General features: G+C 44.2%; 1 protein-coding gene across 1 annotated transcript; it reads right to left on the reverse strand.

Annotated features, from left to right (window-relative positions):
* Positions 1-210: 210 nt before the first annotated feature.
* Positions 211-11,688, reverse strand: HAUS1 (HAUS augmin like complex subunit 1). The gene is made up of 9 exons (XM_071730803.1): positions 11,544-11,688; positions 9,279-9,453; positions 8,373-8,508; positions 6,639-6,773; positions 5,679-5,802; positions 4,197-4,262; positions 2,392-2,495; positions 1,535-1,580; positions 211-505 (listed from the first exon to the last, which is right to left on the reverse strand). Exons 1-9 carry the CDS (start codon positions 11,562-11,564, stop codon positions 455-457), a joined length of 858 nt encoding a protein of 285 aa, XP_071586904.1. The 5' UTR covers positions 11,565-11,688; the 3' UTR covers positions 211-454.
* Positions 11,689-13,991: the final 2,303 nt, after the last annotated feature.

The raw sequence follows: 13,991 nt of genomic DNA on the forward strand, positions 1-13,991 counted from the left end.
TACTTGCCCCACCAAGGAGAGGACTTCAGGAAAAAACACAATCCAAAGCCTGGACAGGGAAAAAGGAAACCAAACTCCCTGATCAGTTCAATTATAAGTGGTAATGGTCAACAGAATCCTGATAGGGACATCTTCTGGTGAAGGTGCTATCTGGACACCAGTTGCAGCTGTATATCATCACACAGGGAAAAAGAACTGGTAAAACAAGCAGCAAGTTTGGGGGATATTTAATGAAAATTAAGTGAGGTTTACAAATGCAAGGCTACATGAGCTGTAGGCTTGAGCATTCTTGCTGGGAGGTCACAAATGTGCCATCCAACAGCAAGAAGGGCAAGGCCAAAAGCAGCAGAAGTACAGTAACAAGCCCCAAATGTTTTACTACTGCAAATAGACACTAGAAAGGAAATCATCTTCCTTGCAGTCCCCTTCAAGTGTACCGGTATCTCCTGGACGTCTAAGAAAATGCCTTATCAATCTCTGCTGTGAACATTTCGTCCAAGATATTCTGGCAGAAGAAAAAGAAAAAAAAAACAAAAACAAGAGGGATCAGTGCTCACGAAAGAGTTTTCTTAGATTCCCGTTAGACAAAATCTTCAGATCTTGTTGGCACTGACCAACCTGAGTATTCAGCTGGAAACTGTCACTGCTGCCAACAGCAGCAGCCTCTGCAGACCACTACCAGGACGACTCAAAACGAAGGGCTACACAAGGCCAGCTGCTGTGTCCCAGTGTGGCATCAGACACCTTCAAGCTGAACAGGAACACCCCAGAGGTGAGGATCTGGCCTGATAAAAGCCTCAGGATGGTAAGGGGAACTTGTATTTCTGAACCAAAACCGGGGGGGTTTTTACCAAGCAGAGCAGTTCCACCTGGAAATGTACAAAATGCTCTCAAACAGCTGTGATTTTCAATGACAGCTTTAAGGCTTTCACTGAATAGCCTGTGCTTTATCTTTCAGAAAGAAGATAGTACCCTAAAGACAGGCTATGTGTGCAGGTGTGGCCCTGCCCACCCAGGAAAGCTATAAATGAGCTTCCCAAAAAATTTTTTATTGACTGTTTCCTGCAGATTACACAAGTGTGGATGAAATGGGCATTGTGCTTTATAGGGGAAGGTCTTCACTGCAGTCCATAGGGCAGGTACTAAATAAAACATGGGCCCTAAAGCCCTCAGAGCTCAGGAGCAGCAAGGAAGGGTGAGTGACCAGAAAGCTGCCACACAGCTGAGTGAATAAACATTCTGACAGGCGAAGCAGACAAAATCCAGAGGGATACAGAAATCTAATCCCCACTTATGCCATTTTGCCATCAACTACTTCTGAATCTTAGATAGCATTCCCCCACCAGTTCCTCTTACCAATCAACATGGCTTCTGCCTTTACCACAGCAAATTTCCCTCTAGAGATCATTAAGACTATAATCTGAGGTAGATAAATCCACAGCCAATAATACATATAGCTTGTTTTGGAACACCAACACTCATTTAAATAGCTGAGAAGGATAAACAACTCCCCCCCCCAGAAAAAAACACTTACCAGTTCTCGTTTGGCTTCTGCGATCTTCACTCGTGCACGAATAATGCTCTAATGAGAGAAAATGGCACAAAAATCAGTATCTCAGCTGGAAACAGAGTACCCAAATAATTGCCAGAGTCTGATGGTGTGCACCAGGGGGAATTCAGGGACAGTGAAATCCATTTTGCATTCACCTTTCACGTGCAGAAAGCACTGACTTTAAGAGCCTAGTATCAGCTTGGTTTGGGCGACCCCATTATTTTTCAGAAGTTTGGTATGGCCTTAAGTCTAGAAAAAACCCAGCCCATTTTTAGTATTAATTTTGCAAACCTGCCAATGAAGGAAATGGATTTTAGACATGGTCCTGCTAAGTACCCAGCACCCTCAAGAGAAATCAGAGAAACTGGTGAAGCAGCCAGTACTCACACAAGTTAGAGCACTTATTTAGGGGATTACACTCACATGTGTATGCTTTGTAATAATCATTAAAATCTTGCTTTGACCTCCAACCTCTGCACAGGGTGCTGTATCCAACATAGTGACATCCTGATGACATGTATAGCTAATATACTGGTAAATCCCAAAAAAACTTTATACTGAGGAATTATGTTCTCTTTCATATTTCTTTGTCTAATTTTGGGCCAATTCAGCTTCACGCTGAGCTCACCCAGTGAATCTATGTATATTTTTTTTTTTAACCAACATTGCCTGGTAAGAATACCTAATTTTTTTGCTTTGGTTAATAAATACATACAGCCTTCTGTTTAAGTACAGCCTCTGTTTACATCCATTAGTAGACCTGTAAGACATTAGCTTGTCCACTGAAACCATCACAACATCCTTTACATTCTGAATACCATTAAAATTAATCTGATGGCAAATACAATAGATGAGTGGAAAAAATAATTACAGGGGGTAAATCTTGGTAAGCCTTCAGCTTCTTCTGCAAAGGTGCAATTTCTTTAGTCAGTTTAGCCACTTCCTGTGAAGAGAGCAAGGCAGGTTATAGTCTTACTTACAGAAGTAATGTAAATTAGTTTAATAGGTCCACAATTATCTACAGCATTTCAGAATTCAAAGGTCTTGGCTTTCATGATCCTTCTTAAAACCCACAGAAAACTAAAGATCTGCCATTCACTCAGTTATCAGTCAGCTAGCTTTACTCAGAGGTATCAATTAATTTTTCTCTGTTCCGAAGACACCTTCAAACTTCTTTTTTTTTTTTTTTTTTAACTGTAAAAGCACCTGACCTCACCTCCCTGAAGGGAGAGGGGACTTCAAGTGAGAATTCACCAGCATGACTTTTCACTGTCAATCTCACTGCAGGGCAGAGAACTGAGCCCCAAGGAAAGGGAAACATTCTCACACCAATAGCTGCTGTGTGATAGCAGCTTTGCATTTGCACCACCAAAGCCTCCCCTTCTGCTTGTATGGCTTTGCTTAGTCTGCTAGCAAGGAAAAGTCATTTCTCTTTGGGCTTGAAAAATGAGCACCTTCCACAGTCCTCAACTCTTTTCAAATAATCAACTTAAAGGAAAAAACAACCCAAAAAACCAAATAAACCCACATTCTGAAGACAGTCATATGTGCTGCCCAATTCACTGAGCTCTTGGCAAAGCAGATACAGACATGTCAGCAAGTCAGCCTGCCCTTATGCTCAGGTTCTAGAAGATGACAAGTTTAGACAATTGCCTACAACTTTTTATGTGTCAAATTCCCACAGAAATTCTTTTTTCTTTTAGTACTCTTCCGGAACACTGTGCAATGTAAACATTGCCATCCAGTGTTGGTTCAGGAAACTGACAACATAAAACTCAGGAGACCTATTATTTTCATTGTTCAACTTAACCAACATGCAGGATAAGCTAGCAACATAAATGGGAAGACTAAACTCATATTACAGTAATAAAAATAATATTATATATTATTATTATTATTAATATATTCTGCAGACAGAATACCACAAATGTATGTTACCTGTGTACAAATGCTTCACCACACAGCTGGAGAATCTAGCTAGAAATAATGATTTTCTTTTAACAGATTTTCCTGCTGGGCTTACAATACAGCAAAAAAAATGTTATATTTAAAGACACAAGATTAAAAATAAGAAAGCATATGGTGGGTCAGGATTTGGGCTCCACTTGACCTCCTTTCCTTGCTCATTGTTTCACATGAACTAGAAGGAATCACCTGGGTCATTCTATTAGGTAATTGCAATACATAGGCAGCCATGTAATAGGATATAGCTCACTCTGTTTTTAACCCAGATCACAGAGAAAGGAGGCAGGTCATGGGCTGCCAATTTTCTGTCAGTAGCAGGGATTTTTATGCCATGGCAATTCTCTAGTAGGCTCTATTCCCAGTTACAGACAGAGGCAGAAGAGTGGGAAAACCAAAAAAGGCAACAAAAATAAAGTTTCCAGTCATTCCCCTTGTTTAACCCTGAAGAAAAGGCACCTCTACAGCAGCCACAGATGCTTCTCAGTGGCTAAGATAGACAAACCCATCCAATATATCCCAGTTCAGAGGTATCCATTTAAGGGATCTTTAATTATACTTCTTCTTGCTATTGATACTGATTCAGGTAACCAAGTAGCAAAATTAATTTCCTGAAACCACTAGACAAACAATCCTGTTCTGTACCACTGCAGAAACATCCATCTTGTACCAGAGGACCTACCTCAGACAACTCCATGAGTGAATCATGTGTCAGCGACACGTCAAAGCCAGAGGCCAGAAACTTCTCCTACAAACAGGAAAGAGTTTGTTTGTATCTGACCACAAAACATAAGATTGAGGAAGAAAGGTTTTGCCACTTCCTTGGGTGTTCATCTAAGCTGGCAAACAAGAACACAGTTTGTCAACAACAGCAACGTGTGCTATCTGAGCCACAGCTATTGCTGGTATTTGAAATCAGCTGCTACTGAAAGTTGTATCAAGAACTGGTGGGAGAAAAGCAGGGGGCAATGCTGGGAAGAGGCTTCTCAGTAAAGTGCCTACAATGTTTTTCATCAAGGTAATGGACAGCATCTAAGTGTTAAATAAAGCATTCACATCTCCTTCATCATGTAGGAACTGTGAATGAGAAGGCAGTACAGCTTCTGACTTTCATGTTTAACCATTCACTAATTCAAAAAAAAACCACGTTTTATTCAGATTTTTGACACAGAATTTATTTCAGTGGATTAGCTGCTCTAGCAGTAGCTGCTTGTATGCTCTTACATGAGAAAACCTGACAATAAGCACAAGGTAGTCTGAGCTCACACATTTTTCAGTGAAAGAAGATAAAATGTCCTTGCATTTCACAGGGTGTCCTTGCACTTCACAGAGCGTCCTGGAGAGACACCAGGAATATATCAGGAACAACTTAATTGTAGTAACCCACTGTCTTGTTCATAGAATCATAGAATTGGCTGGGTTGGAAGGGACCTCAGAGATCATCAAGTCCAACCCTTGATCCACTCCCACTGCAGTTCCCAGCCCATGGCACTGAGTGCCACATCCAGGCTCTTTTGAAATATCTCCAGGGATGGAGAATCCACCCCTTCCCTGGGCAGCCCATTCCAATGTCTGATCACCCTCTCCCTAAAGAAATTCTTTCTCATGGCCAACCTAAACCTCCCCTGGCACAATTTGAGACCTCTTGTGCCCTCTTGTCTTGCTGAGAGTTGCCTGGGAAAAGAGCCCAACCCCCCCCTGGCTCCAACCTCCTTTCAGGGAGTTGTAGAGAGAGTGATGAGGTCTCCCCTGAGCCTCCTCTTCTCCAGCCTCAGCACCCCCAGCTCCCTCAGCCTCACCTCACAGGACTTGTGCTGGATCCCTTCCCAGCCTCCTTGCTCTTCTCTGGACCTGCTCCAGCACCTCAATCTCCTTCCTGAACTGAGGGGCCCAGAACTGGACACAGGACTCAAAGTGTGGCCTCCCCAGGGCTGAGCACAGGGGCAGAATCCCTTCCCTGGACCTGCTGGCCACGCTGTTCCTGATACAGGCCAGGATGCCATTGGCCTTCTTGGCCACCTGGGCACACAGCTTAGCCCAAGAGTCCTCAGTCCTCAGGCTTAGGATGTTCCTGGGATGTCTCTGTAACAGCAGTTTTGGGCCTGACCACCTATGATGGTGCAATCCTGTCACAACATCACATTGGAACATTTGTTCCACCTACCTCAGCAATTCCGATCCTGATTGACATATCCAGACTTTTGTCTGTTAAGAACTTCAAATCACGTTTTCGGATTTCAAACCTGGTACTTGCTTCTTCCAGTTGTTCTTCTGCTTTTTTAATATCCCTTAAAAAAATACAATAATAAACAAACATTTACATTCAAAGAGATACCAGTACACAAATACTGGCTAATTACCTATGCCCAAGTGAAACCATGCAATACAACCAACAGCAGAAAAGGGAGAGAACAGTTGCGTTTCCCCATTAGATTTCCCAGTGGAAACATCCATAGCTCTGACACCCAGCCTCCAAAAAAACCCCAAAAAGGCCAAGGGTAAAGCCATCTGCATAAAAGCACAGTCTTCTTGCTTAATTCCCTAATTCAGTTAGTGACCTGTTATGCAAGCTAAACTCAAGATCACAGAGAGGGGCCATGGCAACCCTTAAAATGAAGGGGGCTGTGGAGAGCATCTGGGCCACTAAAGGCAGAGGTGGATTCTGCAATGCTTGACCAAGCACTTCAGATAACATCCTCTAGGGAAGTTACTTGATATCAATTATTTATTTCTTTTTTTAAGTGTCCCACACACTGGTTAAAGGAAATTCTTAGCTGGGAATGTTTTTTGTTTTGCCTGTCTCCTTCACTCTGACTACACAGCACACACCAGATGTGGTAATAAAACCAGGTTTGCCTTCAATCTCAGGAGAAAGCAGCTGGTGTAAGATGCCAGCCCATACCTGAAAACTGCTTGTTTGGTTTAAAATGGCTTGATGATACCACAGATCTGTTTTGATTATTGAATATGTCCAAAGCACGTGGCTTTTGACAGACAGTTACAAATACTGTATCTTGTCAATACCCTGAAAATTCAGTTATCCTTGCCAGTTATCACAAACAACGTTCCATGATGAAGATAGATGTATCTCTTACAACTTTCCTTTTTCCCATCTATTACTCACTCCTTTAACTTCTGCTCCAGCAGCAGTGTTGCAGTTAGTTTGTCCCTCATCCTGATCAGTTTCCTTTCCATTTTTCTGTTTTTGGCTTCTGTTGCATACAGCTCTGCAGTCATATCATTGATGGCCCCGAAGAAGCTGGTGAAAAGAGAGATTCAGTGGCAATGCTCAGGAGGCAGCTCTTCTGAAACTCAGAATCATCATCATCATCATCATCATTATTATTATTATTATTATTATTATTATTATTATTATTATTATTATTATTATTATTTTCTCCACACTTTACACAAATGACTGGGGTTTTGGGTTTTTTTTTGTTCTTATGTCTTGATCCACCAGGTAACTGCCAGCTATCTTAGAGGAGGGAAGTAAAAAAAGTCACTGAGGGTATTTGCTGCCCTCTGCTAATAAACATTTCACCTGAAAGGAGAAGTGGCCCAGCAAGCAGGGGGAACTCAACAAGACCTGGCACTCTAGTGAATATAATCACTGGGTTTGACAGGAGCTGCACTACTGCCTTGCCAATTGTATTCACCCCAAGGTACTCAAAAGAAAACAAAAATCAGATTCCAAGGCAGATTTAGGTCCTTCCTTACTGCCAGTGTGAAGCACAAACCTGATGTTTTATGGGCCAAGGCCAGGCTAGGGAGAGGGGCCCAGAGCTGCCAGCCCTCTGTGGCCAAGGGAAATTCCTTATATTAACTGAGGGCAGATAAGAGAGGATAGAATGAGGAGCTGAGGCTGAGAGATGAGTTACAGTTCCCCAGTCCTTGCCTAAGCAGCATGAATCCTGCTGCAGCTTGCACAGCCTGGCACAACAGTCTGAGTGGCAACATCCTGCAGCCCCTGACCACAAAAGCATGGCCAAAAAAGAGAGGGATTTAAGTCTGGCAAATGCACTTCTCAGGCTTTGGAGACTTCCTTTGCTGGGTGTCATGGTTTGACCTGGCAGGCAGGTAAATATTCTTGCATCAGTGCAGTCTTAATTTTCCTCTTCCTCTGCCCCCCCCTGGGGCTGGGGAGAGGGAAATGGAAAGGTAAAAGAGACTCATGAGATAAAAAAAAATTAATAATATAAATAAATTAATAAGAGTAATAAAATAATAGTAATAACGATACTAACAGGATAATTTACAAGTAAGTGATGTGCAGTGCAACTGCTAACCACCCTCTGACCCATGCTCAGCCTGCCTCAAGCTAGCAATCCTGTGGGAGGGAAACCCTGAAACTGCAATCCTGGAAGAGAGGGAAACTTCCCAACCAACTCTCATCTATATACTGAGCATGACATAGCATGGTATGGAATATTCCACTGGCCAGTTTGGATATTTTGCTCTGGCTATGCCTCCCTCCCACCTTCCTGAGAACCTGCAAGCTATGAAAGCATGGGAAGTTGAAAAGTCCTTGATTTCTTCCAAACAGCTAAACCATCTGTGTATTATCAGCATTCCTCTCATATCAAATCCCATGCTCAATCCAAAACACAGAACTGTTCTTTCTAGCTATTAAAAAGAAAACTATCTCTCTTCCAGCTGGAATCTGCAGGTGGGGATAACCAAGAGCTAAAGCTTTGTGTTCAGCTCCTGTGTTCTCCAAACCTGCTCAAAGGGTGCAAAATAAGCTGGACAAGTCATCAGATGTGAAAACCCAAGTTTGAAACCATTGAATAGATAAAAAATAAACAGAAGGAGGGAGCACAGAGCATCACCCTTAATGCACAGTGGGAAAAATTACCTGACAAGAGAAGTGTCCTTTGTTTGAAGTATCATTGCACTCCTTGCCAGGGCATCAAGACATCGGGAGGCTTTGCGGGACAGCCTGGATGGGGAAAGACCCAGGCTTCCTTCCAGAATGCTCTGTAGATATTTAGCTGGAAAACAAATACAAGGCAAAATAGTAATTTTTTTATAGCACTATTCTTTAAAGGCCTAGCTGGGACTCTCTCTTGTAACAGGTGGGTTAAAAATGTTTTGTGGTGCCCTGCACCACTCCTGTGGTCCAAGAAAAGCCCATTATCAAATGCTCACTCTGAGAGCTCAGGCAGAACTTAATCACCTTGCTGCTGTCTCAGATTCCTCAAGTGCTTTCCTTAAATGTGGATTAGCAACAGCTCAGACTCTTAAGTCAGCTGTAGGGTTCCTTCCTTGTCTTACCAGACCATATTTCAATATTGTGTTACTCAGCCCTGCAGGCTAGGAGGTTTTAGTAATTAATCTGCTTGCTGGTAGTAGTGAACTGTTCAAGATGGCTTAAAAAATTGCTCTTGACCAACCTTTCATGACTGTAAATTTTGCCAAAGGGAAGGAATTGTAGAAAAAGCTGCACCAGAACAAAAGCTGAGTTTGTTCCCATTGTATATATAATGTAAGTGTAAATGCAAGTGTAAATGCAAGTGTAAATGCAAGTGTAAATGCAAGTGTAAATGCAAGTGTAAATGCAAGTGTAAATGCAAGTGTAAATGCAAGTGTAAATGCAAGTGTAAATGCAAGTGTAAATGCAAGTGTAAATGCAAGTGTAAATGCAAGTGTAAATGCAAGTGTAAATGCAAGTGTAAATGCAAGTGTAAAATCTCACAAGCCAACAATATTTAACAGAGACAATCTTCTAATTTTGATTGAACTGAGAAATGGAGTTTCAAACCTTCTGCTTCATATTCTGCTGTCTTCTGCTTCACGTTCTCTATCAGCAAAGAAATTTCCCTGTCTCTTGCTTCACTGTACATTGCAATCTCATACAAGATATTAACTGATGTCTCAGTCACTTTAAACTGTGGAATAGGCTTATTCCCATATATTTTCCTTAGCCACAAACCAACCTGCCAGAGAAGGAAAATAAAAAGCATAAACAAGTGAAACAACAGAAAACAGCAGAGAGATGTGTGAGATGTGAAGTGCTGCAAGCTCTCCACTTCTGAAGAACAAGTCCTAAAGTTCCTTTGTTTCTGTTTTAAACAATCTCTGGAGTTTAGAAAATCCTTTATCTTCTGATCTCCTCCACTTCACTGAACACATGCTTACCCAAAGTCAATAAAAATTAGTCTTTTTATTTGCAGGACTCACTTGGTGCAGACATACTAATGATCTAAGAGATGCTATGTGGGTATTTGGGCAGCTGCATTGGGTAAAAAATTACTGCACTAAAGCAGCATGGGATATGCCTGCCCCAACTCTGATAATTGGGGAGTCTCTACAGGGAAGAGGGGGAGAGGAGGTTATGACAGTGGACAGGCATAACTCTGCAGAACACAGTTTTTACCACTGAAAATGTCAGCAATTAGAGTAAGGTTGATGCGATGCTCTCAAGTGGTACTGAAAGATTAGATTATGGCTGGTTAATTATTGAACACATGAAAGTTCAACACTGAGAAAATAAAAATTCTTTGTTTGAGGCATCTAAGCAACCCAATGATGGAAAAGGGCCCAGCCTCATAACTTTAAAAAGACAGTTCTTTCCAGCATGTCCTTATTTATGCTTTTACCATAGCAGCATCTCAGCTAGATACACAGGAAACACAGAATCACTGAATGGTTTGGGTGGGAAGGGACCTCTCAAGTTGGTTGGACTGTCCAGTCCAACCCCTGCAGTCAGCAGGGACATCAGAACTGGATCAGGTTGCTCAGAGCTCCATCCAACCTGACCTGGAATGGTTCCAGGGATGGGGCATCTTCCACCTCCCTGGGCAACCTGGGCCAGGGTCTCACCACCCTCAGCATAAATCATTTGCTTCCTTGTATCTACACTGCATCTCCCAGAACTGTGCTAGGGAGAAAACCATCAAGCCCAGAGAAGCAAACAGCACTAATTATATGTAGATAAAAACCCTTTAATACTGCACAAAAGCCTCAGTTCCAGGACAGGGCAACCAAGATGATGAAAAGGAGTGGAACATCTCCCTGGTGAGGAAAGGCTGAGGGAGCTGAGGAGCTCTGCAGCTTCTGCAGGAGAATGAGGGGTGAGCTCAGTGATGTTTAAAAATATGTAAAGGGGGAGAGCCAGGAGGAGGAAGCCAAGCTTTGCTCAGAGGTGACCAACAATAGGACAATGGTTATGAACTGGAGCACAGGCAGTTCTGAATAAATATAAGGAAGAATTTTTTTCACTGTGAAGGTGACAGAGCCCTGGCCCAGGCTGCCCAGGGAGGCTGTGGAGTCTCCTTCCCTGGAGACATTCAAATCCCACCTGGACACATTCCTGTGACTGCTGTGGGTGACCCTGCTCTGGCAGGGGGGTTGGACTCAGTGATCTTTTGAGGTCCCTTCCAACCCCTCACTTTCTGTGGTTCAGTGATTCTGTGATTCCAGGCTCGTGAACAAAGGATGAATTACATCCTCCTGCTACTCTCCACCATGAGAAATACTCAAAACGCAAAAAAACCCGCAACCCTCTAGCACCCACGATCTTCACAGTCTGACCCCTAATACGGACCGTGGGCTGATACTTCGAGGGGAGCGATCTCGGGGTCTTATCCCTGAAACATCAGAGGGTGAAGTGGGATAAGCACAGAATTCGGGGCATAAAAAAAATAAAAATAAAATACACCCCCCTCCTCCCCCTCCCAAGGACCACGTCCTGCCTGCCTGCCCCCCAGCGCTGGCAGCGGCAAGGAAACAACAGGGGCTCGTTCCTACACCCCAGAAAATCCTTTATCTCAAGGATAAGGGCACAGAAAATCCTTTATCTCAAACCTTTCTCAAAAAAAATAAATAAAAAACCGCTGGGGTGGGTTGGTGCCCGGTGAGGAAGGGAAGAGCCGCCCCCGGGATAAGCGGAGCGCGGGCTCCGGGAACGACTCCGCGAGGCCTCGGAAAGGAGCCCACCGATACCTTCTCCACCAACCCCCCCACCGCCAGAACCTCGTCCCGACCCGACCCGACCCGACCCGCTCCGGTTCGAGCCCGCAGTTACCCGCCTCGCTTTCCTCTCCATGGCGGTCTCGGCCACCTTGAGTCTCCCGCCTCCGGAGCCGCTTCCACTTCCGCGCCGCGGGGCCTGACGGGAGTTGTAGTTCCGAGGGGCTGCGGGATGCGGGGAGGGAACACGCAGATCCCGGGGCTTAAATCCTTAATTTCCAGGGGAAAAAAACTACAATTTAGTTCAGTGCCGACAGCGGGCGGTTGTAAGGGAATGGATGTGAATCTCCCCCTACGTGTTCTGAAGGAAGGTGCTCACCCCCTGTTACCGAATTCAGGAAAAGAGCCCTGAGGCCGTGAAGTCGTGTTATGTGTGTACTATGTGGAAAGCTGCAAGAGAAAAGCATATAAAACAATCCACAAAAATAAAATAAATTTATAAAAAATTATAAAAATAACAATAAATTAAAATTAATAAAAATAGTAAATAAAAAAGGCAAGATTTGTGTTTTGCATTCAATGGTAAAAATTGAAATCTGGGCAGTTTGTGTATTACTGCTTACGTAAATTCATCTGAAAATTTACTCCTTGCTGGAAAATACACTGTAAAACACATCTTCTGAGTGAAACTCTTCAAACAGTTACCAAGGAACCACCTTTTTCTTAAAACAGTTACCAAGGAACCACATTTCTTTAGTAACATAAGAAAAGTACAGAGGCACAATGGGTTATTTAAGTCAATGCATAATCCTTTTTTTTCTTTTTTTTCAGGCATTTTAAAAGAATTTAAAGTGATCACTGGAACGATCAATGTAAGGAACTCTGCTGGAGTACCTGATTTGGTACCACACATGGTACGATAGTGGAGGATTTTTCCACTTAAGCCTTTCCTGGAGAAGTCTGGTGGGATCTGTGCTTTACCAACCCCTCTGCTTGGGAGCAGCCCTGAGGAAAAGGACTTGGGGGTGCTGGTGGATGAGAAGCTCAACATGAGCCACCAGGGTACACTTACAGCTCAGAAAGCCAACTGGATCCTTGGCTGCATCAGGAGAAGTGTGGCCAGCAGGTCGAGGGAGGGGATTCTCCCCCTTTGCTCTGCTCTTGTGAGATCCCACCTGGAGTATTGTGTCCAGTTCTGGAGCCCCTGTTACAGGAGGGATATGGATGTGCTGGAGTGTGTCCAGAGAAGGGCCCTGAGGATGATCCTATGGAGACAGACTGAGAGAGTTGGGGTTATTCAGTCTGGAGAGGAGAAGGATCCAAGGAGGAGCCAGTATCGATACAAGAAGGACATTTTAGGATGTCAGGGAGTGACATGGGGGAATGGATTAAAACTAGAGGAGGGGAGATTTAGATTGGAAGTTTAGAAGAAGTTCTTCACCATGAGGATGGTGAGACCCTGACACAGGTTGCCCAGAGAGGTGGTGGGAGCCCCATCCCTGGAAGTTTTTAAGGTCAGGTTGGATGGGGCTTGGAGGTGGTGGGAGGTGTCCATGTCCGTGGCAGGGGGTTGGAACTGGGTGTTCTTAAAGCTCCATTCCAAACCTGAAAATTTTATGATTCTATGATTCTGGATTACCATGGGGAAACAACCATGCTGTGCTCAGGTTTTGTCGCTTTCTCCCTGGCAGAATAAATCCCTTGTGTCACACATGGGACACGTGGCCAAGCACATTGTCCCTGTAGGGCTTTTGGGAAGCCATGGACCATGGCAAGTCAGAGGCATGACCACCTCTTGCAGACAGGTCCTCCTTAGCCTCTGTCCTGCCACTGGTACTCTGATGGCACCTAAAGGGTCAGCTTTTCGGGTGGACATACTACCAGCAGGCTGGATAAAAACCAGAAATTAACCGTGTAGCATTGGTGAGGAAACCAACATGGAGTTACACGTGTCTAGAGAAGAGGTCTTGGGAGGAGAGGCTGAGGGAGCTGGGCCTGTTCAGCCTGGAGGAGTTTGAGAGAATACTGACTTGCTTTCTACACCTACTTGGAAGGAGGCTGTGTTGGTCTCTTCTCTCAAGGAACAAGCGACAGGACAAGAGGAAGCTGGCTCAGGTTATGCCCGGAGAGGTTCAGATTGTATACGAGGTAAAATGTCTTCACGAGGAGCAGTGAAGCCTTGGAAGGGGCTGCGCAGGGAGGTGCCAAAGTCACCAGCCCTTGGGGGTATTAAAAAAGTGGGTGGATGTGGCATTTCGGGAGACGGTTTAGTGGTTATAGTTGTGTAGGGCTGATGCTTCGACTTGTCTTGAAGGTCTTTTCCAACCTTGTAATTCTGTGGTTCTACATGGTGCTCCGTTCCCAGAGTACAGGCGAGGTACCCGCACTCTGCCGTAGAAGACTTTTCTTCCGCTTTACTTCTTCTGTGGAACAAGGTGCCCAGGAGCACTCCCAGAAAAAGAGGGAAAATCCCCCATTACCCCTTCCCCCAGGCACCTCGTCCCAGACCATCTCACAGACCCCCCCCCAACACCGCCTCACACCTACCCCCGCCCTCCTCACG

This window comes from Heliangelus exortis, chromosome Z (genome assembly GCF_036169615.1).
Source record: "Heliangelus exortis chromosome Z, bHelExo1.hap1, whole genome shotgun sequence".
Lineage (NCBI taxonomy): Eukaryota > Metazoa > Chordata > Aves > Apodiformes > Trochilidae > Heliangelus > Heliangelus exortis.

Bases quoted from the DNA above. Each gene is read 5' to 3' on its own strand.
- HAUS1 (XM_071730803.1), bottom strand. From the start codon at position 11,564: ATGGAGAGGAAAGCGAGGCGG. The intron at 6,774-8,372 runs GTAATTTTTCCC...TCTTTTCACCAG, and splicing joins AAGGACACTTCTCTTGTCAG to CTTCTTCGGGGCCATCAATG. The intron at 506-1,534 runs GTAAGTGTTTTT...TTCTTCTGCCAG, and splicing joins CAGAAGCCAAACGAGAACTG to AATATCTTGGACGAAATGTT.